Below are 27,066 nucleotides of genomic sequence, written 5' to 3' on the forward strand. Positions count from 1 at the left end.
GCATCTGGCTCTTACGACCAATGTAAGTGAATAACTACTAGCTACTGACCTGGCAGTGTGGGGCTCTTGTAAATAGCAGAGGAATAAGGGGTGTTATAGGGCCTGGTGAAGATATGACCTGGCAGTGTGGGGCTCTTGTAAATAGCAGAGGAATAAGGGGTGTTATAGGGCCTGGTGAAGATATGACCTGGCAGTGTGGGGCTCTTGTAAATAGCAGAGGAATAAGGGGTGTTATAGGGCCTGGTGAAGATATGACCTGGCAGTGTGGGGCTCTTGTAAGGGAGGCAGAGGAACTTCTCAGGTCTTCTCTGGCGTTATATCCAACGGTTCTCAGCCTGTTTTGGTTACTGTACCACCAAGAACATTTCTCTGCCCAGAGTACTCCTTATTTTAACAGTACGCCTATGGTCTCGAGTCTTCCCAAGTACCCACTGTGTATTGGTCTTATTTAATGCTCACACAAACCTTTTGCTTGATTAAAAATAAAGGAAAATAAAATACCAAAACAGGCCAACTTCTGAGAATTTTTATTGATGAGTTTTCCAGTTCCCGTGTAACATTCTCCTCTGTGTGATAGTCCCAATAGACAACAGCTGATCACAGATTGAAGCAATGCAGTTTAAATGAAGGGGGGGGGGGGAAGTGTTTCAAAATAGGACTCAACAGACTAGCGTTCATCAAACTGTTTAAAAACATGTCCATGTCATTCTAGATATCTTGTTTAATTTGGCCATGATATGAGGACTCTTTTAAAACATGTCCATGTCATTCTAGATATCTTGTTTAATTTGGCCATGATATGAGGACTCTTTAAAAACAGAGTGTCTGTGGATCGGACTTTTCTTCCCAGGGTTAAAGGTTCTGTGCACGCGGGGGATTCTCTACTTCCACAGTGTCCGCAGGCGACTCTGAATGGTTATCGTTTTACTAAAAGTTAGATCAAAGCTGAATCAAAGTTTGGAAGATCACATGATAATTATACAGAACAGAAACCAATATAATAGGATGTTACTGTATGTTTTGTTAAGGAAAACAAACACCTGATTTCAGGATAATTGTTTAAATGGTTGCATTTCTCTCTCATGCAGCCTTAACTCAAGTGGGCTACTAAACAAACAACAAAACAAAAAGTGCTTTGAAACAACAAAAAATAAAAATAGATGTGCTACAATTTTTTAACACCTTCTGCCCTACAAGTCACTCACTGTGCGTCATTCAAAACAGTACATATCTAAGATCGATAGGAAAAGGTATACATCCCATGAGACTGATGCTGCATAGACAAGACGTCTCACTGGTAAAACTTGGAAGAATTATCCTTCACGAATGACAGTGAGAAAAGTCGAGAGAGGGTGACCACTTGTGCCTAAAGTAGAGGTAAAGAGACACATGCGTTGGACATGATGTGGATCTATCCAAGGAGACGGGGTGGTTCCCCAAGGATCTAACAGCCTAAAAACAATTGGCACAACAAGCCCCCTTGGTATGTGAATTCTTCTGATGCTTACGGAGGATCTACCTCAGAATGATTCGTTGGATGTGAAGACACTTATTTGTTGGGAGAGGACTACATTGTCTAGCCTGGTCCCAGATCTGTTTGTGCTGTCCTGCCAACTCCTATGGTCATTGCATAGAACGTATGTGTATATATATATATAAAAAGAAGGGTCATTGTCACGTTTGGCAAGACTGCACAAAACCGATCTGAAACCAGGCTGTAAGTAGTCTAGCTTGGGAAGGAAATTAATCTGGCCAGAAGCACAAACCCTAACAGGAGTAAGGAGGAGTTTAAAGTTCAACAAGGCCACAAGCTCATAGCATCTCATTTCTACTAGCTACCGTTAACTAATCAGTTACTACTAGCTACCGTTAAATAATCAGTTACTACTAGCTACTAGCTACCGTTAACTAATCAGTTACTACTAGCTACCGTTAAATAATCAGTTACTACTAGCTACTAGCTACCGTTAACTAATCAGTTACTACTAGCTACCGTTAACTAATCAGTTACTACTAGCTACCGTTAAATAATCAGTTACTACTAGCTACCGTTAACTAATCAGTTACTACTAGCTACCGTTAACTAATCAGTTACTACTAGCTACCGTTAAATAATCAGTTACTACTAGCTACTAGCTACCGTTAACTAATCAGTTACTACTAGCTACCGTTAAATAATCAGTTACTACTAGCTACTAGCTACCGTTAACTAATCAGTTACTACTAGCTACCGTTAACTAATCAGTTACTACTAGCTACCGTTAAATAATCAGTTACTACTAGCTACCGTTAACTAATCAGTTACTACTAGCTACCGTTAACTAATCAGTTACTACTAGCTACCGTTAAATAATCAGTTACTACTAGCTACTAGCTACCGTTAACTAATCAGTTACTACTAGCTACCGTTAACTAATCAGCTACTACTAGCTACCGTTAAATAATCAGTTACTACTAGCTACTAGCTACCGTTAACTAATCAGTTGCTACTAGCTACCGTTAACTAATCAGCTACTACTAGCTACCGTTAAATAATCAGTTACTACTAGCTACCGTTAACTAATCAGCTACTACTAGCTACCGTTAAATAATCAGTTACTACTAGCTACCGTTAACTAATCAGTTACTACTAGCTACCGTTAACTAATCAGTTACTACTAGCTACCGTTAACTAATCAGCTACTACTAGCTACCGTTAAATAATCAGTTACTACTAGCTACCGTTAAATAATCAGTTACTACTAGCTACCGTTAAATAATCAGCTACTACTAGCTACCGTTAAATAATCAGCTACTACTAGCTACCGTTAACTAATCAGCTACTACTAGCTACCGTTAACTAATCAGCTACTACTAGCTACCGTTAAATAATCAGCTACTACTAGCTACCGTTAACTAATCAGCTACTACTAGCTACTAGCTACCGTTAACTAATCAGCTACTACTAGCTACTAGCTACCGTTAAATAATCAGCTACTACTAGCTACTAGCTACCGTTAACTAATCAGCTACTACTAGCTACTAGCTACCGTTAACTAATCAGCTACTACTAGCTACCGTTAAATAATCAGTTACTACTAGCTACCGTTAAATAATCAGTTACTACTAGCTACCGTTAAATAATCAGCTACTACTAGCTACCGTTAAATAATCAGCTACTACTAGCTACCGTTAACTAATCAGTTACTACTAGCTACCGTTAAATAATCAGTTACTACTAGCTACCGTTAACTAATCAGCTACTACTAGCTACCGTTAAATAATCAGCTACTACTAGCTACCGTTAAATAATCAGTTACTACTAGCTACCGTTAACTAATCAGTTACTACTAGCTACCGTTAAATAATCAGTTACTACTAGCTACCGTTAAATAATCAGTTACTACTAGCTACCGTTAACTAATCAGTTACTACTAGCTACCGTTAAATAATCAGTTACTACTAGCTACCGTTAAATAATCAGTTACTACTAGCTACCGTTAACTAATCAGTTACTACTAGCTACCGTTAAATAATCAGTTACTACTAGCTACCGTTAACTAATCAGTTACTACTAGCTACCGTTAACTAATCAGCTACTACTAGCTACCGTTAAATAATCAGTTACTACTAGCTACCGTTAAATAATCAGCTACTACTAGCTACCGTTAACTAATCAGTTACTACTAGCTACCGTTAAATAATCAGTTACTACTAGCTACCGTTAAATAATCAGTTACTACTAGCTACCGTTAACTAATCAGTTACTACTAGCTACCGTTAAATAATCAGTTACTACTAGCTACCGTTAACTAATCAGTTACTACTAGCTACCGTTAAATAATCAGCTACTACTAGCTACCGTTAACTAATCAGTTACTACTAGCTACCGTTAAATAATCAGTTACTACTAGCTACCGTTAAATAATCAGTTACTACTAGCTACCGTTAACTAATCAGTTACTACTAGCTACCGTTAAATAATCAGTTACTACTAGCTACCGTTAACTAATCAGTTACTACTAGCTACCGTTAAATAATCAGCTACTACTAGCTACCGTTAAATAATCAGCTACTACTAGCTACCGTTAACTAATCAGCTGCTACTAGCTACCGTTAAATAATCAGTTACTACTAGCTACCGTTAAATAATCAGTTACTACTAGCTACCGTTAAATAATCAGTTACTACTAGCTACCGTTAACTAATCAGTTACTACTAGCTACCGTTAACTAATCAGCTGCTACTAGCTACCGTTAAATAATCAGTTACTACTAGCTACCGTTAAATAATCAGTTACTACTAGCTACCGTTAAATAATCAGCTACTACTAGCTACCGTTAACTAATCAGTTACTACTAGCTACCGTTAAATAATCAGTTACTACTAGCTACCGTTAAATAATCAGCTGCTACTAGCTACCGTTAAATAATCAGCTGCTACTAGCTACCGTTAACTAATCAGTTACTACTAGCTACCGTTAAATAATCAGCTACTACTAGCTACCGTTAACTAATCAGTTACTACTAGCTACTAGCTACCGTTAAATAATCAGCTACTACTAGCTACCGTTAAATAATCAGTTACTACTAGCTACTAGCTACCGTTAAATAATCAGCTACTACTAGCTACCGTTAAATAATCAGCTGCTACTAGCTACCGTTAACTAATCAGTTACTACTAGCTACCGTTAAATAATCAGCTACTACTAGCTACCGTTAACTAATCAGTTACTACTAGCTACTAGCTACCGTTAAATAATCAGTTACTACTAGCTACCGTTAACTAATCAGTTACTACTAGCTACCGTTAAATAATCAGTTACTACTAGCTACCGTTAACTAATCAGTTACTACTAGCTACCGTTAACTAATCAGCTACTACTAGCTACTAGCTACCGTTAACTAATCAGTTACTACTAGCTACTAGCTACCGTTAAATAATCAGCTACTACTAGCTACCGTTAACTAATCAGTTACTACTAGCTACCGTTAAATAATCAGTTACTACTAGCTACCGTTAAATAATCAGTTACTACTAGCTACCGTTAACTAATCAGTTACTACTAGCTACCGTTAACTAATCAGCTACTACTAGCTACTAGCTACCGTTAACTAATCAGTTACTACTAGCTACTAGCTACCGTTAAATAATCAGCTACTACTAGCTACCGTTAACTAATCAGTTACTACTAGCTACCGTTAACTAATCAGTTACTACTAGCTACTAGCTACCGTTAACTAATCAGCTACTACTAGCTACCGTTAAATAATCAGTTACTACTAGCTACCGTTAAATAATCAGTTACTACTAGCTACCGTTAACTAATCAGCTACTACTAGCTACCGTTAAATAATCAGTTACTACTAGCTACCGTTAAATAATCAGCTACTACTAGCTACCGTTAACTAATAAGCTACTACTAGCTACCGTTAAATAATCAGTTACTACTAGCTACCGTTAACTAATCAGCTGCTACTAGCTACCGTTAAATAATCAGCTACTACTAGCTACCGTTAAATAATCAGTTACTACTAGCTACCGTTAACTAATCAGTTACTACTAGCTACCGTTAAATAATCAGCTACTACTAGCTACCGTTAAATAATCAGCTACTACTAGCTACCGTTAAATAATCAGCTACTACTAGCTACCGTTAAATAATCAGCTACTACTAGCTACCGTTAACTAATCAGCTACTACTAGCTACCGTTAAATAATCAGTTACTACTAGCTACCGTTAACTAATCAGTTACTACTAGCTACCGTTAACTAATCAGCTGCTACTAGCTACCGTTAACTAATCAGTTACTACTAGCTACCGTTAAATAATCAGTTACTACTAGCTACCGTTAACTAATCAGTTACTACTAGCTACTAGCTACCGTTAACTAATCAGCTACTACTAGCTACCGTTAAATAATCAGTTACTACTAGCTACCGTTAAATAATCAGTTACTACTAGCTACCGTTAACTAATCAGCTGCTACTAGCTACCGTTAACTAATCAGCTGCTACTAGCTACCGTTAACTAATCAGTTACTACTAGCTACCGTTAAATAATCAGTTACTACTAGCTACCGTTAAATAATCAGTTACTACTAGCTACCGTTAACTAATCAGTTACTACTAGCTACCGTTAACTAATCAGTTACTACTAGCTACCGTTAAATAATCAGCTACTACTAGCTACCGTTAAATAATCAGCTACTACTAGCTACCGTTAACTAATCAGCTGCTACTAGCTACCGTTAAATAATCAGTTACTACTAGCTACCGTTAACTAATCAGTTTCTACTAGCTACTAGCTACCGTTAAATAATCAGTTACTACTAGCTACCGTTAACTAATCAGCTACTACTAGCTACTAGCTACCGTTAAATAATCAGCTACTACTAGCTACCGTTAACTAATCAGCTACTACTAGCTACTAGCTACCGTTAAATAATCAGCTACTACTAGCTACCGTTAAATAATCAGCTACTACTAGCTACCGTTAAATAATCAGCTACTACTAGCTACCGTTAAATAATCAGCTACTACTAGCTACCGTTAAATAATCAGCTACTACTAGCTACCGTTAAATAATCAGCTACTACTAGCTACCGTTAAATAATCAGTTACTACTAGCTACCGTTAAATAATCAGTTACTACTAGCTACCGTTAACTAATCAGTTACTACTAGCTACCGTTAACTAATCAGCTACTACTAGCTACCGTTAAATAATCAGCTACTACTAGCTACCGTTAAATAATCAGTTACTACTAGCTACCGTTAAATAATCAGTTACTACTAGCTACCGTTAAATAATCAGTTACTACTAGCTACTAGCTACCGTTAACTAATCAGTTACTACTAGCTACCGTTAAATAATCAGTTACTACTAGCTACCGTTAAATAACCAGCTACTACTAGCTACCGTTAAATAATCAGTTACTACTAGCTACCGTTAACTAATCAGCTACTACTAGCTACCGTTAAATAATCAGCTGCTACTAGCTACCGTTAACTAATCAGCTACTACTAGCTACCGTTAAATAATCAGCTACTACTAGCTACCGTTAAATAATCAGTTACTACTAGCTACCGTTAACTAATCAGCTACTACTAGCTACCGTTAACTAATCAGCTACTACTAGCTACCGTTAAATAATCAGTTACTACTAGCTACCGTTAAATAATCAGCTACTACTAGCTACCGTTAAATAATCAGCTACTACTAGCTACCGTTAAATAATCAGTTACTACTAGCTACCGTTAAATAATCAGTTACTACTAGCTACCGTTAACTAATCAGCTGCTACTAGCTACTAGCTACCGTTAAATAATCAGTTACTACTAGCTACTAGCTACCGTTAACTAATCAGCTACTACTAGCTACCGTTAAATAATCAGCTACTACTAGCTACCGTTAAATAATCAGCTACTACTAGCTACCGTTAAATAATCAGCTACTACTAGCTACCGTTAAATAATCAGTTACTACTAGCTACCGTTAAATAATCAGTTACTACTAGCTACCGTTAAATAATCAGTTACTACTAGCTACTAGCTACCGTTAACTAATCAGTTACTACTAGCTACCGTTAAATAATCAGTTACTACTAGCTACCGTTAAATAATCAGTTACTACTAGCTACCGTTAAATAATCAGTTACTACTAGCTACCGTTAACTAATCAGCTGCTACTAGCTACTAGCTACCGTTAAATAATCAGTTACTACTAGCTACCGTTAACTAATCAGCTGCTACTAGCTACTAGCTACCGTTAAATAATCAGCTACTACTAGCTACCGTTAAATAATCAGTTACTACTAGCTACCGTTAACTAATCAGCTGCTACTAGCTACTAGCTACCGTTAAATAATCAGCTACTACTAGCTACCGTTAACTAATCAGCTGCTACTAGCTACTAGCTACCGTTAAATAATCAGCTACTACTAGCTACCGTTAACTAATCAGCTGCTACTAGCTACTAGCTACCGTTAAATAATCAGCTACTACTAGCTACCGTTAAATAATCAGTTACTACTAGCTACCGTTAAATAATCAGTTACTACTAGCTACCGTTAAATAATCAGTTACTACTAGCTACCGTTAAATAATCAGTTACTACTAGCTACCGTTAAATAATCAGCTACTACTAGCTACCGTTAAATAATCAGTTACTACTAGCTACCGTTAAATAATCAGCTACTACTAGCTACCGTTAACTAATCAGTTACTACTAGCTACCGTTAAATAATCAGTTACTACTAGCTACCGTTAACTAATCAGCTGCTACTAGCTACCGTTAAATAATCAGTTACTACTAGCTACCGTTAAATAATCAGTTACTACTAGCTACCGTTAAATAATCAGCTACTACTAGCTACTAGCTACCGTTAACTAATCAGCTACTACTAGCTACCGTTAAATAATCAGTTACTACTAGCTACCGTTAACTAATCAGCTACTACTAGCTACCGTTAACTAATCAGTTACTACTAGCTACCGTTAAATAATCAGTTACTACTAGCTACCGTTAAATAATCAGCTACTACTAGCTACCGTTAAATAATCAGTTACTACTAGCTACCGTTAAATAATCAGTTACTACTAGCTACCGTTAAATAATCAGCTACTACTAGCTACTAGCTACCGTTAACTAATCAGCTACTACTAGCTACCGTTAAATAATCAGTTACTACTAGCTACCGTTAAATAATCAGTTACTACTAGCTACCGTTAAATAATCAGCTACTACTAGCTACCGTTAAATAATCAGCTACTACTAGCTACCGTTAAATAATCAGCTACTACTAGCTACCGTTAACTAATCAGCTACTACTAGCTACCGTTAAATAATCAGCTACTACTAGCTACCGTTAAATAATCAGTTACTACTAGCTACCGTTAACTAATCAGCTGCTACTAGCTACCGTTAACTAATCAGCTGCTACTAGCTACCGTTAAATAATCAGTTACTACTAGCTACCGTTAAATAATCAGTTACTACTAGCTACCGTTAACTAATCAGCTACTACTAGCTACCGTTAAATAATCAGTTACTACTAGCTACCGTTAACTAATCAGCTGCCACTAGCTACCGTTAACTAATCAGCTGCTACTAGCTACTAGCTACCGTTAAATAATCAGCTACTACTAGCTACCGTTAACTAATCAGCTGCTACTAGCTACTAGCTACCGTTAAATAATCAGCTACTACTAGCTACCGTTAACTAATCAGCTGCTACTAGCTACTAGCTACCGTTAAATAATCAGCTACTACTAGCTACCGTTAAATAATCAGTTACTACTAGCTACCGTTAAATAATCAGTTACTACTAGCTACTGTTAAATAATCAGTTACTACTAGCTACCGTTAAATAATCAGTTACTACTAGCTACCGTTAAATAATCAGCTACTACTAGCTACCGTTAAATAATCAGTTACTACTAGCTACCGTTAAATAATCAGCTACTACTAGCTACCGTTAACTAATCAGTTACTACTAGCTACCGTTAAATAATCAGTTACTACTAGCTACCGTTAACTAATCAGCTGCTACTAGCTACCGTTAAATAATCAGTTACTACTAGCTACCGTTAAATAATCAGTTACTACTAGCTACCGTTAAATAATCAGCTACTACTAGCTACTAGCTACCGTTAACTAATCAGCTACTACTAGCTACCGTTAAATAATCAGTTACTACTAGCTACCGTTAACTAATCAGCTACTACTAGCTACCGTTAACTAATCAGTTACTACTAGCTACCGTTAAATAATCAGTTACTACTAGCTACCGTTAAATAATCAGCTACTACTAGCTACCGTTAAATAATCAGTTACTACTAGCTACCGTTAAATAATCAGTTACTACTAGCTACCGTTAAATAATCAGCTACTACTAGCTACTAGCTACCGTTAACTAATCAGCTACTACTAGCTACCGTTAAATAATCAGTTACTACTAGCTACCGTTAAATAATCAGTTACTACTAGCTACCGTTAAATAATCAGCTACTACTAGCTACCGTTAAATAATCAGCTACTACTAGCTACCGTTAAATAATCAGCTACTACTAGCTACCGTTAACTAATCAGCTACTACTAGCTACCGTTAAATAATCAGCTACTACTAGCTACCGTTAAATAATCAGTTACTACTAGCTACCGTTAACTAATCAGCTGCTACTAGCTACCGTTAACTAATCAGCTGCTACTAGCTACCGTTAAATAATCAGTTACTACTAGCTACCGTTAAATAATCAGTTACTACTAGCTACCGTTAACTAATCAGCTACTACTAGCTACCGTTAAATAATCAGTTACTACTAGCTACCGTTAACTAATCAGCTGCTACTAGCTACCGTTAACTAATCAGCTGCTACTAGCTACCGTTAAATAATCAGTTACTACTAGCTACCGTTAAATAATCAGTTACTACTAGCTACCGTTAACTAATCAGCTGCTACTAGCTACCGTTAACTAATCAGCTACTACTAGCTACCGTTAAATAATCAGTTACTACTAGCTACCGTTAACTAATCAGCTGCTACTAGCTACCGTTAACTAATCAGCTGCTACTAGCTACCGTTAAATAATCAGTTACTACTAGCTACCGTTAAATAATCAGTTACTACTAGCTACCGTTAACTAATCAGCTGCTACTAGCTACCGTTAACTAATCAGCTACTACTAGCTACCGTTAAATAATCAGCTACTACTAGCTACCGTTAAATAATCAGTTACTACTAGCTACCGTTAAATAATCAGTTACTACTAGCTACCGTTAAATAATCAGTTACTACTAGCTACCGTTAACTAATCAGCTGCTACTAGCTACCGTTAAATAATCAGCTACTACTAGCTACTAGCTACCGTTAACTAATCAGCTACTACTAGCTACCGTTAAATAATCAGCTACTACTAGCTACCGTTAAATAATCAGCTACTACTAGCTACCGTTAAATAATCAGCTACTACTAGCTACCGTTAAATAATCAGTTACTACTAGCTACCGTTAAATAATCAGTTACTACTAGCTACCGTTAACTAATCAGCTGCTACTAGCTACCGTTAACTAATCAGCTGCTACTAGCTACCGTTAAATAATCAGTTACTACTAGCTACCGTTAAATAATCAGTTACTACTAGCTACCGTTAAATAATCAGTTACTACTAGCTACCGTTAACTAATCAGCTGCTACTAGCTACCGTTAAATAATCAGCTACTACTAGCTACCGTTAAATAATCAGCTACTACTAGCTACCGTTAAATAATCAGCTACTACTAGCTACCGTTAAATAATCAGTTACTACTAGCTACCGTTAAATAATCAGTTACTACTAGCTACCGTTAAATAATTAGCTACTACTAGCTACCGTTAAATAATCAGCTACTACTAGCTACCGTTAACTAATCAGTTACTACTAGCTACCGTTAAATAATCAGTTACTACTAGCTACCGTTAAATAATCAGTTACTACTAGCTACCGTTAAATAATCAGTTACTACTAGCTACCGTTAACTAATCAGCTGCTACTAGCTACCGTTAAATAATCAGCTACTACTAGCTACCGTTAACTAATCAGCTACTACTAGCTACCGTTAAATAATCAGCTACTACTAGCTACCGTTAAATAATCAGCTACTACTAGCTACTAGCTACCGTTAAATAATCAGCTACTACTAGCTACCGTTAACTAATCAGCTGCTACTAGCTACCGTTAAATAATCAGTTACTACTAGCTACCGTTAAATAATCAGTTACTACTAGCTACCGTTAAATAATCAGCTACTACTAGCTACCGTTAAATAATCAGCTACTACTAGCTACCGTTAACTAATCAGCTGCTACTAGCTACCGTTAAATAATCAGTTACTACTAGCTACCGTTAACTAATCAGCTGCTACTAGCTACCGTTAAATAATCAGTTACTACTAGCTACCGTTAAATAATCAGTTACTACTAGCTACCGTTAAATAATCAGTTACTACTAGCTACCGTTAAATAATCAGCTACTACTAGCTACCGTTAACTAATCAGCTGCTACTAGCTACCGTTAAATAATCAGCTACTACTAGCTACCGTTAAATAATCAGTTACTACTAGCTACCGTTAAATAATCAGCTACTACTAGCTACCGTTAAATAATCAGTTACTACTAGCTACCGTTAAATAATCAGTTACTACTAGCTACCGTTAAATAATCAGCTACTACTAGCTACCGTTAACTAATCAGCTACTACTAGCTACCGTTAAATAATCAGTTACTACTAGCTACCGTTAACTAATCAGTTACTACTAGCTACCGTTAAATAATCAGTTACTACTAGCTACCGTTAAATAATCAGTTACTACTAGCTACCGTTAAATAATCAGCTACTACTAGCTACCGTTAACTAATCAGCTGCTACTAGCTACCGTTAAATAATCAGCTACTACTAGCTACCGTTAACTAATCAGCTGCTACTAGCTACTAGCTACCGTTAAATAATCAGCTACTACTAGCTACCGTTAACTAATCAGCTGCTACTAGCTACTAGCTACCGTTAAATAATCAGCTACTACTAGCTACCGTTAACTAATCAGTTACTACTAGCTACCGTTAACTAATCAGCTACTACTAGCTACTAGCTACCGTTAAATAATCAGCTACTACTAGCTACCGTTAAATAATCAGCTACTACTAGCTACCGTTAAATAATCAGTTACTACTAGCTACCGTTAAATAATCAGTTACTACTTACCGTTAACTAATCAGTTACTACTAGCTACCGTTAAATAATCAGTTACTACTAGCTACCGTTAAATAATCAGTTACTACTAGCTACCGTTAACTAATCAGCTGCTACTAGCTACCGTTAACTAATCAGCTGCTACTAGCTACCGTTAAATAATCAGTTACTACTAGCTACCGTTAAATAATCAGTTACTACTAGCTACCGTTAAATAATCAGTTACTACTAGCTACCGTTAACTAATCAGTTACTACTAGCTACCGTTAACTAATCAGCTGCTACTAGCTACCGTTAAATAATCAGTTACTACTAGCTACCGTTAAATAATCAGTTACTACTAGCTACCGTTAAATAATCAGCTACTACTAGCTACCGTTAACTAATCAGTTACTACTAGCTACCGTTAACTAATCAGTTACTACTAGCTACCGTTAAATAATCAGCTACTACTAGCTACCGTTAAATAATCAGCTACTACTAGCTACCGTTAAATAATCAGTTACTACTAGCTACCGTTAACTAATCAGTTACTACTAGCTACCGTTAAATAATCAGCTACTACTAGCTACCGTTAAATAATCAGTTACTACTAGCTACCGTTAAATAATCAGTTACTACTAGCTACCGTTAACTAATCAGTTACTACTAGCTACCGTTAAATAATCAGCTACTACTAGCTACCGTTAACTAATCAGTTACTACTAGCTACCGTTAAATAATCAGCTACTACTAGCTACCGTTAAATAATCAGTTACTACTAGCTACCGTTAACTAATCAGTTACTACTAGCTACCGTTAACTAATCAGTTACTACTAGCTACCGTTAAATAATCAGTTACTACTAGCTACCGTTAAATAATGAATTAGGAATATCATTCAACAGTGAATGAATAGGTCAATTAATCAATTCTTAATAATAAAAAAAAACAAACAGGCATAGGTGGTTTACAATCTACTCCTAATGTAGTCTACTCCTAATGTAGTCTACTCCTAATGTACTCCTAATGTAGTCTACTCCTAATGTACTCCTAATGTAGTCCACTCCTAATGTACTCCTAATGTAGTCTACTCCTAATGTACTCCTAATGTAGTCTACTCCTAATGTACTCCTAATGTAGTCTACTCCTAATGTAGTCTACTCCTAATGTACTCCTAATGTAGTCTACTCCTAATGTACTCCTAATGTAGTCCACTCCTAATGTAGTCTACTCCTAATGTAGTCTACTCCTAATGTAGTCTACTCCTAATGTACTCCTAATGTAGTCTACTCCTAATGTAGTCTACTCCTAATGTACTCCTAATGTAGTCTACTCCTAATGTAGTCTACTCCTAATGTAGTCTACTCCTAATGTACTCCTAATGTAGTCTACTCCTAATGTAGTCTACTCCTAATGTAGTCTACTCCTAATGTACTCCTAATGTAGTCTACTCCTAATGTAGTCTACTCCTAATGTACTCCTAATGTAGTCCACTCCTAATGTAGTCTACTCCTAATGTAGTCTACTCCTAATGTACTCCTAATGTAGTCCACTCCTAATGTAGTCCACTCCTAATGTAGTCTACTCCTAATGTACTCCTAATGTAGTCCACTCCTAATGTACTCCTAATGTAGTCCACTCCTAATGTAGTCTACTCCTAATGTACTCCTAATGTAGTCTACTCCTAATGTAGTCCTAATGTAGTCCACTCCTAATGTAGTCTACTCCTAATGTAGTCCTAATGTAGTCCACTCCTAATGTAGTCTACTCCTAATGTAGTCCACTCCTAATGTAGTCTACTCCTAATGTAGTCCTAATGTAGTCCTAATGTAGTCTACTCCTAATGTACTCCTAATGTAGTCCTAATGTAGTCTACTCCTAATGTAGTAACTCCTAATGTAGTCTACTCCTAATGTAGTAACTCCTAATGTAGTCTACTCCTAATGTAGTAACTCCTAATGTAGTCTACTCCTAATGTAGTAACTCCTAATGTAGTCTACTCCTAATGTAGTAACTCCTAATGTAGTCTACTCCTAATGTACTCCTAATGTAGTCCACTCCTAATGTAGTCCACTCCTAATGTAGTCTACTCCTAATGTACTCCTAATGTAGTCTACTCCTAATGTAGTCTACTCCTAATGTACTCCTAATGTAGTCTACTCCTAATGTAGTCTACTCCTAATGTAGTCTACTCCTAATGTACTCCTAATGTAGTCTACTCCTAATGTAGTCTACTCCTAATGTACTCCTAATGTAGTCCACTCCTAATGTAGTCTACTCCTAATGTAGTCTACTCCTAATGTACTCCTAATGTAGTCCACTCCTAATGTAGTCCACTCCTAATGTAGTCTACTCCTAATGTACTCCTAATGTAGTCCACTCCTAATGTAGTCTACTCCTAATGTACTCCTAATGTAGTCCACTCCTAATGTAGTCTACTCCTAATGTACTCCTAATGTAGTCCACTCCTAATGTAGTCTACTCCTAATGTAGTCCTAATGTAGTCCACTCCTAATGTAGTCTACTCCTAATGTAGTCCTAATGTAGTCCACTCCTAATGTAGTCTACTCCTAATGTAGTCTACTCCTAATGTAGTCTACTCCTAATGTAGTCCTAATGTAGTCCTAATGTAGTCTACTCCTAATGTACTCCTAATGTAGTCCACTCCTAATGTAGTAACTCCTAATGTAGTCTACTCCTAATGTAGTAACTCCTAATGTAGTCTACTCCTAATGTAGTAACTCCTAATGTAGTCTACTCCTAATGTAGTAACTCCTAATGTAGTCTACTCCTAATGTAGTAACTCCTAATGTAGTCTACTCCTAATGTAGTAACTCCTAATGTAGTCTACTCCTAATGTACTCCTAATGTAGTCCACTCCTAATGTAGTCTACTCCTAATGTAGTCTACTCCTAATGTACTCCTAATGTAGTCCACTCCTAATGTAGTCTACTCCTAATGTAGTCTACTCCTAATGTACTCCTAATGTAGTCCACTCCTAATGTAGTCCACTCCTAATGTAGTCTACTCCTAATGTACTCCTAATGTAGTCCACTCCTAATGTAGTCTACTCCTAATGTACTCCTAATGTAGTCCACTCCTAATGTAGTCTACTCCTAATGTACTCCTAATGTAGTCCACTCCTAATGTAGTCTACTCCTAATGTAGTCCTAATGTAGTCCACTCCTAATGTAGTCTACTCCTAATGTAGTCCTAATGTAGTCCACTCCTAATGTAGTCTACTCCTAATGTACTCCTAATGTAGTCCACTCCTAATGTAGTCTACTCCTAATGTAGTCCACTCCTAATGTAGTCTACTCCTAATGTAGTCCTAATGTAGTCCTAATGTAGTCTACTCCTAATGTACTCCTAATGTAGTCCACTCCTAATGTAGTAACTCCTAATGTAGTCTACTCCTAATGTAGTAACTCCTAATGTAGTCTACTCCTAATGTAGTAACTCCTAATGTAGTCTACTCCTAATGTAGTAACTCCTAATGTAGTCTACTCCTAATGTAGTAACTCCTAATGTAGTCTACTCCTAATGTAGTAACTCCTAATGTAGTCTACTCCTAATGTACTCCTAATGTAGTCCACTCCTAATGTAGTCCACTCCTAATGTAGTCTACTCCTAATGTACTCCTAATGTAGTCCACTCCTAATGTAGTCCACTCCTAATGTAGTCTACTCCTAATGTAGTTCCTGAACAGGACATGTTAGACCTTTACACATGAAATAAAATAAAATACACATTACAGTGGAGATTAAACTAATCTGGTATTTTATAGAATGACAAAACACTTATTGGGAGACGCATCATGCTTGAGAGAGAGAGAGAGAGGGGTCTGACCCAATATCCTCTGTAGTTTAGGAGCAGGAAGGAGTTTAATAAAGACTATACAGTAACAATATTTTTCTTAACGTCAGTAATGTAGTGGTCAAAATAGAAGCATTGTTGAGGGAAGTTAAAAGGACAGAGGGCAGTCGGAACGTTCCACGTCAAAAGGACAGAGGGCAGTCGGAACGTTCCACGTTAAAAGGACAGAGGGCAGACGGAACGTTCCACGTCAAAAGGACAGAGGGCAGTCGGAACGTTCCACGTCAAAAGGACAGAGGGCAGACGGAACGTTCCACGATAAAAGGACAGAGGGCAGTCGGAACGTTCCACGTTAAAAGGTGTAGTGACTTATATTTCCACTGGATACATTTACATCAGAATAAGGAAATATGGTGGTAGAGGCAAAGTACCTTTCCTCCAGGTAGAAACATAGCAGAAACAGGAGGGACACGTAGCAGAGACATAGGAGGGACACGTAGCAGAGACATAGGAGGGTCTGAACCTAAAACAACCCTACATCAGAAGAAGACCTATACGATTAGAGGCTAGTACACATTCTGCCTGAATGCAAACAGGGTTCATAACTCAAGAGCAGTTTTAAAAGAAGGGAAACCTTCGTCGCCACCCCACCGTTCCATTGGCCGTACTAGCGCACCAGAGGTGTCTGTTTGAGGGCTATGAGGACCGAGCGCATCCGGGACACGTCCTTGGCCGTCCTGTTGGTCTTGGGGTTGAAGTCACAGAGACGGGCCACTCTCTCCCACTCCGTCCCTGGGCTGTCGCCGTCAGCCTCAGACAGGAAGGCCTCTTCAGATGCCCTGGAGGAGGGGAGGAAGGGGAAGGGAGATATGGACGAGGTGTTTGAGGAACGGTTTCCACGGACACAGATTAAGCCGGGTCCTGGACTAATTCATTTACAATGCTCAATGGAGAATCTCCTTTGGCATAACATTTTCTTCCAGGACTTTAATCTGAGTCAGGAAAACCGTCCCGCAGAGATTAGCACCACTGATATGTCATGCTTTAATCTGAGTCAGGAAAACCGTCCCGCAGAGATTAGCACCACTGATAAATCACGCTTTAATCTGAGTCAGGAAAACCGTCCCGCAGAGATTAGCACCACTGATATGTCATGCTTTAATCTGAGTCAGGAAAACCGTCCCGCAGAGATTAGCACCACTGATATGTCATGCTTTAATCTGAGTCAGGAAAACCGTCCCATAGAGATTAGCACCACTGATATGTCATGCTTTAATCTGAGTCAGGAAAACCATCCCAGAGATTAAAGCATGACATATCAGTGGTGATAATCTCTATGGGACGGTTTTCCTGACTCAGATTAAAGCATGACATATCAGTGGTGCTAATCTCTATGGGACGGTTTTCCTGACTCAGATTAAAGCATGACATATCAGTGGTGATAATCTCTATGGGACGGTTTTCCTGACTCAGATTAAAGCATGACATATCAGTGGTGCTAATCTCTATGGGACGGTTTTCCTGACTCAGATTAAAGCGTGATTTATCAGTGGTGCTAATCTCTATGGGACGGTTTTCCTGACTCAGATTAAAGCATGACATATCAGTGGTGCTAATCTCTATGGGACGGTTTTCCTGACTCAGATTAAAGCGTGATTTATCAGTGGTGCTAATCTGAGTCAGGAAAACTGTCCCATATAGATTAGCACCACTGATATGTCATGTTTTAATCTGTTCATGTCACAGACTCATAGCGTAGGTACAGTTGACTAAAACTGACACACACACACACACACACACACACACACACACACACGGTATTGAAAATAGGCTACATGCATTTTTGGCAAATGTTCACAATTTAAATAATTCCGAAAAATTTCGATAAAACACTGTTGTGATTTATGGACATAGTCAAATAGAGTCCCTCCAAGACCCAAATGAGCCCTCACATCATGTGTTAATTCACTGGTTAGTTTCACAGTTGGAACATGCAAACAAAGTAATGCCAGATAACTAGGAAAAAAAAGAAGGGAGAATGCCAAGACAATCCTACACCAAAAGCAGAATGGTTGTAAAAGCCTACACAAAGCCTAGCACTTCAGAGTTGGACTGACGGTAGAAAGTCTCATCAATAAATCCTAGTGTGCAGTAGAGCGAGACAATAGACAGGTCAGTTGCACACAACAGACAAAGAAGTAGGAGTTGTTAGCACAGGAAACCGGTGACAGGAGACGAGAGAACGAAACAAGATTCAAGAGAGGAAGTTCCGTCACATGAACATTGTAGACCGATCAAGGTGGAATCTATGACCCCCTTATTGATGTCACCTGTTAAATCCACTTTTAAAATCAGTGTAAATGAAGGGGACTTTCAGAGAAACGGAGGTTGCAGTGGGCTAGGGAACGAAAACACTGGAGAATTGGAAAAACATTGCCTGGCCTGGGCTGAACGAATCCTGGGTTCCTGCCGTTTCAAAAATGATGGGAGGGCTCCACTCTAGATAGAACCACGAGTACATGCATCCATCACGCAGCGTGTCAACATTGCAGGCAGGTGGTGATGGTGTGGGCTGTGTTTTCATGGCACACATTGGGCCCCTTGATAAAAGTGGAGCAACGTTTGAATGCCACAGGATATCTGAACATCGTCGCCAATCCGGTGCATCCCTTCATGGCAGCAGTGTATCCATCTGCAAATAGATTTTTTTCAGCCGGATAATGCCCCATGCCACGAGGCTAGGACTGTCCTGGAATGGATCCACAAACATGACAGTGAATTCATCTTACTGCAGTGGCCTGCCCAGTCACCAGAGATCAATCTAATGGAGCATCTGTGGGATGAGACGGAACAAGCTGTTCAGAGATCCACTACCAGCCAACTTGACACCACGGTTGGAAGCATTGTCGTCAACATTGTCCTATACACAGTGTACAAAATATTAAGAACACCTTCCTAATATTCAGTTGCACCCCCTTTTTGCCCTCAGAACAGCCTCGATTTGTCGGGGCGTGGACTCGAAAGCATTAAGCTGAGTCAGGAAAACCATCACCATAGAGATTAGCACCACTGATATGTCATGCTTTAATCTGTTCATGTCCCAGACTCATAGCGTATGTACATTTGACTAAAACTGACACAGGGATGTGGTTGGTACTTAAAACCTCTAGTGACTCCCCATCCCGGGTCCGGGAGCGTAATCATCGACTGACACTAATTAGCATAGCGCAACGGACATTCCTAGAAAATATTCCTATTCATGAAAATCACAAGGGAAATATATTGAGACACAGCTTAGCCTTTTGTTAATCACCCGGTCATCTCAGATTTTCAAAATATGCTTTACAGCCAAAGCTAGACAAGCATTTGTGTAAGTTTATCGATAGCATAGCATTTTGTCCAACTAGCAGCAGGTAACTTGGTCACGGAAATCAGAAAAGCAATCAAATTAAATTGTTTACCTTTGATGAGCTTCGAATGTTTTCACTCATGAGACTCCCAGTTAGATAGCCAATGTTCCTTTTTTCCAAAAATATTATTTTTGTAGGTGAAATAGCTCCGTTTGTTCTTCACGTCCTATTCGCTTTTCCAAATGAGCAGTAATTTAGAATGCATAAGATACTTTATTTACGAGAGACAGCTCTTCTCCCTTTGTTCCTCAGTCTTCCCGCTCTTTCACTAAAACCCAGCCCGCTTTTTCTTTGTGTAACAAGCTGTCATATCTGTTCCGCCCGCTAGGGACGTTTTCCTTTATGACAATTTGTAATCAATGTATGATTAATTCTGTGTATATATAATTCTGTGTGATTATTTAGGTAGTTAGTAAATAAATAATTAAACCCAATTTTGTATTGCTGATTCAACTTGTTAGCCAGGGTTCGTGAAAATAAACAAGAATCTACAACTTCCAGATGAGACTGAAATAAGGTGACGATTAATAGTGACTGCTATTGATGTAAAATATTACTAGGTCTTTAAGAGTTTATTCGGAAGATAACAGCTCTATAAATATTATTTTGTGGTGCCCCGACTTTCTAGTTAATTACATTTACATGATTAGCTCAATCAGGTAATATTAATTACAGAGGAAGGATTTTATAGAAGTGTTGGTTCCATGTTTTATGAGCTGAAATAAAACATCTCAGAAATGTTCCATATGCACAAAAAGGTTATTTCTCTCAAATGTTGTGCACAAATTAGTTTACATCCCTGTTAGTGAGCATTTCTCCTTTCCCAAGATAACCCATCCACCTGACAGGTGTGTCATATGAAGAAGCTGATGAAACAACATGATCATTACACAGGTGCACCTTGTGTTGGGGACAAAATACTACTGCAGTTGTCACAACACAATGCCACAGATGTCTCAAGTTGAGGGAGTGTGCAATTGGCATGCTGACTGCAGGAATGTCCACCAGAGCTGCTGCCAAATAATTTAATGTTAATTTCTCTACCATAAGCTTTTTTTCGTTTTAGAGAATTTGTCAGTACGTCCAACCGGCCTCACAACTGCAGACCACCTGTAATCACGCCAGCCCAGGACCTCCACATCTGGCTCCTTCACCTGCGGTAGTCTGAGACCAGCCACCTGGACAGCTGATGAAATGGTGGGTTTGAACAACAATCATTTCTGCACAAACTGTCAGAATCCGTCTCAGGGAAACGTGCTCGTCTACGTGCTCGTCTACGTGCTCGTCTACGTGCTCGTCTACGTGCTCGTCTACGTGCTCGTCGTCCTCACCAGGGTCTTGATCGGACTGCGTTTCGGCATCATAAACAGAGTTCAGTGGGCAAATTCTCACCTTCGATGGCGACTGGTATGCTGAAGAAGTGTGCTCGTCGCGGATTAATCCTAGTTTCAGGTGTACAAGGCAGGATGGCGTCGTGTGGGTGAGCAGTTTGCTGATGTCAACATTGTGAATAGAGGGTGGGGTTATGGTATGGGCAGGTACAAGCTACGGACAACAAACACAATTGCATTTTAAATCGATGGCAATTTGAATGCACATACATACCCAAAAGTATGTGGACACCTGCTTGTCAAACAGTTCATTCCAAAATCATGGGCATTAATATAGAGTTGGTTCCCCCTTTGCTATAATAACAGCCTCCTCTTCTGGGAAGGCATTAATATGGAGTTGGTCCCACCTTTTGCTGCTATAACAGCCTCCACTCTTCTGGGAAGGCATTAATATGGAGTTGGTTCCCCCTCTGCTATAATAACAGCCTCCACTCTTCTGGGAAGGCATTAATATGGAGTTGGTTCCCCCTCTGCTATAATAACAGCCTCCACTCTTCTAGGAAGGCATTTTATTAGATGGAATATTGCTGCGGAGACTCTGTGCCGGTAGGTCAAGTTCTTCCACACCGATCTCAACAAGCCATTTCTGTAGGGACCTCGCTTTGTGCCCCCCCCGTGCGTTGTCATGCTGAAACAGCAGAGGGTCTTCCCCAAAATGTAGCCACAAAGTTGGAAGCACAGAATCATCTAGAATGCCATTGTATGCTGTAGCGTTAAGATTTCCATTGGAACTAAAGGGCCTGAACCACGAGAAACAGCCCCAGACCATTATTCCTCATCCACCAAACTTTACAGTTGAAGTTGAGTTGAGCAGAATCCACTAATTTGTAGGGGTGTCCACATATGTTTGTTTATATAGTATAGATACCGTTATCCTGAGGCTCCTTTTGTCGTACCATTGATACGCCGCCATCACCTTTGTTTCATAACGCACGGATGTGTCAGCCATTGAGCATGTTTGGGATGCTCTGGATAGACATGTCAGCCATTGAGCATGTTTGGGATGCTCTGGATAGACATGTCAGCCATTGAGCATGTTTGGGATGCTCTGGATAGACATGTCAGCCATTGAGCATGTTTGGGATGCTCTGGATAGACATGTCAGCCATTGAGCATGTTTGGGATGCTCTGGATAGACATGTCAGCCATTGAGCATGTTTGGGATGCTCTGGATGAATGTGCATGACAGTGGTTTTCCAGTTCCCGCCAACATCCAGCAACTTTGCCATTGAAAAGGAGTGGGACACCATTTGCAGTTGTAAATGAGAACTTGTTCTCAACTAGCTTACCTGGTTAAATAAAGGTGAAAAAAAAAAAAAAATCCATAGGCCACAATCAACAGCCTGATCAACTCTATGCAAAGGAGATGTGTCACGCCAGATACTGACTGGTTTTCTGATCCACAACCCTTTTTTCTTTATAAGGTATCTGTGACCAACAGATCTGTATTCTTAGTCATGTGAAAATCAGATTAGAGCCTAATGAATTCATTTCAATGTAATAATTTTACTGTAACTCAGTAAAATCTTTGAAATGTTTGCGTTTTATATATCTTTGTTCGGTACAGAACACGAAAGCAAAGACCCCAAAGAATAAAAGATGTTTACGACTGAAAGAGAAAAGCATGAACCGGATAGAAATAATGTAATAGTTATTTACATTCTGAAAGTATTCAGACCCCTTCATTTCCCCACATTTTGTTACATTACAGCCTTATTCTAAAATGGATTCAAGTATTTCCCCCCCCCCAATCTACACACAATACCCCAGGATGACATCACAATACCCCAGGATGACATCACAATACCCCATGATGACATCACAATACCCCAGGATGACATCACATTACCCCAGGATGACATCACAATACCCCAGGATGACATCACAATACCCCAGGATGACATCACATTACCCCATGATGACATCACAATACCCCAGGATGACATCACATTACCCCAGGATGACATCACAATACCCCAGGATGACATCACATTACCCCAGGATGACATCACAATACCCCAGGATGACATCACAATACCCCAGGATGACATCACAATACCCCAGGATGACATCACAATACCCCAGGATGACATCACAATACCCCAGGATGACAAAGCGAAAACAGGTTTAGAAAATCTTGCAAATGTATAAAATAAAAACTGAAATACCTTATTTACATTTAGATTTTTTGCTAAGAGACTCGCAATTGAGCTCAGATCCTGTATCCTGTTTCAATTGATAATCCTTGATGTTTCTACGACTTCATTGGAGTGAACCTGTGGTAAATTCAATTGATAGGACCTGATTTGGAAAGGCACACACCTGTCTATATAAGGTCCCACAGTTGACAGTGTATGGTCAGAGCAAAAAACCAAGCCATGAGGTTGAAGGAATTGTCCGTAGAGCTCCGAGACAGGATTGCGTGGAGGCACAGATCTGGGGAAGGGTGCCAAAACATTTCTGCAGCATTGGATGTCCACAAGAACACTGTGTCCTCCATCATTCTCAAGGATGGGGCGGCAGGTAGCCTATTGGTTAGAGCCTTGGGCCAGTAACAACCTGACAAGGTAAAAATCTGTCATTCTGCCCCCTGAACAAGGCAGTTAACCCACTGTTCCCCTGAACAAGGCAGTTTACCCACTGTTCCCCTGAACAAGGCAGTTTACCCACTGTTCCCCTGAACAAGGCAGTTAACCCACTGTTCCCCTGAACAAGGCAGTTAACCCACTGTTCCCCTGAACAAGGCAGTTAACCCACTGTTCCCCTGAACAAGGCAGTTAACCCACTGTTCCCCTGAACAAGGCAGTTAACCCACTGTTCCCCTGAACAAGGCAGTTAACCCACTGTTCCCCTGAACAAGGCAGTTAACCCACTGTTCCCCTGAACAAGGCAGTTAACCCACTGTTCCCCTGAACAAGGCAGTTAACCCACTGTTCCCCTGAACAAGGCAGTTAACCCACTGTTCCCCTGAACAAGGCAGTTAACCCACTGTTCCCCTGAACAAGGCAGTTAACCCACTGTTCCCCTGAACAAGGCAGTTAACCCACTGTTCCCCTGAACAAGGCAGTTAACCCACTGTTCCCCTGAACAAGGCAGTTAACCCACTGTTCCCCTGAACAAGGCAGTTAACCCACTGTTCCCCTGAACAAGGCAGTTAACCCACTGTTCCCCTGAACAAGGCAGTTAACCCACTGTTCCCCTGAACAAGGCAGTTAACCCACTGTTCCCCTGAACAAGGCAGTTAACCCACTGTTCCCCTGAACAAGGCAGTTAACCCACTGTTCCCCAGAACAAGGCAGTTAACCCACTGTTCCCCTGAACAAGGCAGTTAACCCACTGTTCCCCTGAACAAGGCAGTTAACCCACTGTTCCCCTGAACAAGGCAGTTAACCCACTGTTCCCCTGAACAAGGCAGTTTACCCACTGTTCCCCTGAACAAGGCAGTTTACCCACTGTTCCCCGGTAGGCTGTCATTGTCAATAAGAATTTGTTCTTATCTGCCTAGTTAAATAAAGGTTAAAATAAATAAAATAAAAATAAAAATATATATATATATATTTTTTTTTTAACCTTTATTTAACTAGGCAGATAAATAAATAAATATATATATATATATATATATATTTAATGGACGAAGTTTGGCACCACCAAGACGGGGGAGAAGGGCCTTGGTCAGATTCTCTGGTCTGATGAACTCTTTGGCCAGAAGCATCACATCTGGAGGAAACCTGGCACCATCCCTACGGTGAAGCATGGTGGTGGCAGCATCATGCTGTGGGGATGTTTTTCAGCGGCAGGGAGACTAGTCAGGATCGAGGGAAAGATGAACGGTGCAAAGTGTAGAGAGAACCTGCTCCAGAGCACTCAGGACCTCAGACTACGGTGAAGGTTCACCTTCCAACAGGACAACGACCCGAAGCACACAGCCAAGGCAACGCAAAAAGTCTCTGAATGTCCTTGAGTGGCCCAGCCAGAGCCTGGACTTCAACCTGATCGAACATCTCTGGAGAGACCTGAAAATAGCTGTGCAGCAACGCTCCCCATCCAACCTGACAGAGCTTGAGAGGATCTGCAGAGAAGAATGGGAGAAACTTCCCAAATTCAGGTGTGCCAAGCTTGTAGTGTCATACCCAAGAAGACTAGAGGCTGTAATCGCTGCTAAAGGTGCTTCAACAAAAGTACTGAGTAAAGGGTCTGAATACTGATGTAAATGTGATATTTCAGTGCTTTATTTTTTATACATCTGCAAAAAAAATCTAAAAACCTGTTTTTGCTTTGTAATTATGGGGTATTGTGATGTCATTATGGGGTATTGTGATGTCATTATGGGATATTGTGATGTCATTATGGGATATTGTGATGTCATTATGGGGTATTGTGATGTCATTATGGGGTAGTGTGTGTAGATTGATGATGGGGAAAAACTACAACTTAATCCATATTAGAATAAGGCTGTAACGTAACAAAATGTGGAAAAAGTCTAGAGGTCTGAATATGTCCCGAATGCACTGTAAGTGTAGGATAACACAGGGCATTAAAATAGTTAAACATTAGTTCATAGTTAAATCAACTTTGATAAATCAATACAAAACGCAAATGAGAAGTCACGTGTCATTTAGTTATGTCATTAGCTCAAAGAAATAAGGTTGAGAAATCCATCGACTTTCCTTAGTTTATGCCAGTTCAGATCTATTACAACATTTTCAGCTTGGTGACACACACCCTAAATAATGAACCATATCTGTCTGTTACAAAAAGCAGGCCAACAAAACATTGGAGCCCTGGGGGCAGAGGTCAGCGCAGCTATCACAGTTCCAAGTTTCCACTCTGTTTAGGATATTTACCAGGAAATCCTGTCCACATTATTATATATATATATATTTTTTTTTTTAGGTACATGAATAAAGTCAACTTTCTGTGACAGTCTATTTGGACGTCTATAAGCCTAAGCTTATAAATCCTATTTCCTGATCTGATGTCACAAAGGAAATAACCACACATTCTTATAACATTGTTGCTCTTCGATTCTGACAGTGAACTATTCATTCAGATTCATTAGATGCATATTTAGCCTAATATATATTTAGTATATTGTTATACAGTGCCATGCAAAAGTATTCGGCCCCCTTGAACTTTGTGACCTTTTGCCACATTTCAGGCTTCAAACATAAAGATATAAAACTGTATTTTTTTTGTGAAGAATCAACAACAAGTGGGACACAATCATGAAGTGGAACGACATTTATTGGATATTTCAAACTTTTTTAACAAATCAAAAACTGAAAAATTGGGCGTGCAAAATTATTCAGCCCCTTTACTTTCAGTGCAGCAAACTCTCTCCAGAAGTTCAGTGAGCATCTCTGAATGATCCAATGTTGACCTAAATGACTAATGATGATAAATACAATCCACCTGTGTGTAATCAAGTCTCCGTATAAATGCACCTGCACTGTGATAGTCTCAGAGGTCCGTTAAAAGCGCAGAGAGAATCATGAAGAACAAGGAACACACCAGGCAGGTCCGAGATACTGTTGTGAAGAAGTTTAAAGCCGGATTTGGATACAAAAATATTTCCCAAGCTTTAAACATCCCAAGGAGCACTGTGCAAGCGATAATATTGAAATGGAAGGAGTATCAGACCACTGCAAATCTACCAAGACCTGGCCGTCCCTCTAAACTTTCAGCTCATACAAGGAGAAGACTGATCAGAGATGCAGCCAAGAGGCCCATGATCACTCTGGATGAACTGCAGAGATCTA

The 27,066-nt window shown here is 39.3% G+C and overlaps 1 protein-coding gene across 5 annotated transcripts in view; it reads right to left on the bottom strand.

Annotated features, from left to right (window-relative positions):
* Nucleotides 1–511: 511 nt before the first annotated feature.
* LOC110489248 (clathrin light chain B-like) overlaps nucleotides 512–27,066 on the bottom strand; it is a 31,609-nt gene continuing 5,054 nt past the window's right edge. For 2 of the 5 annotated variants that reach the window (XM_036943543.1, XM_036943539.1), the window contains exons 6-7: nucleotides 17,141–17,345; nucleotides 512–1,366 (exon numbers count right to left, since the gene is read on the bottom strand). In XM_036943543.1, the coding sequence (XP_036799438.1) occupies nucleotides 17,174–17,345 (172 nt within the window). In that variant the 3' untranslated portion in view covers nucleotides 512–1,366; nucleotides 17,141–17,173. The remainder of the gene's footprint in view (nucleotides 1,367–17,140; nucleotides 17,346–27,066) is intronic. The other 3 variants (XM_036943541.1, XM_036943540.1, XM_036943542.1) reach the window with 3 other exon arrangements.

The sequence above is a fragment of the Oncorhynchus mykiss genome, chromosome 14 (genome assembly GCF_013265735.2).
Source record: "Oncorhynchus mykiss isolate Arlee chromosome 14, USDA_OmykA_1.1, whole genome shotgun sequence".
NCBI lineage: Eukaryota > Metazoa > Chordata > Actinopteri > Salmoniformes > Salmonidae > Oncorhynchus > Oncorhynchus mykiss.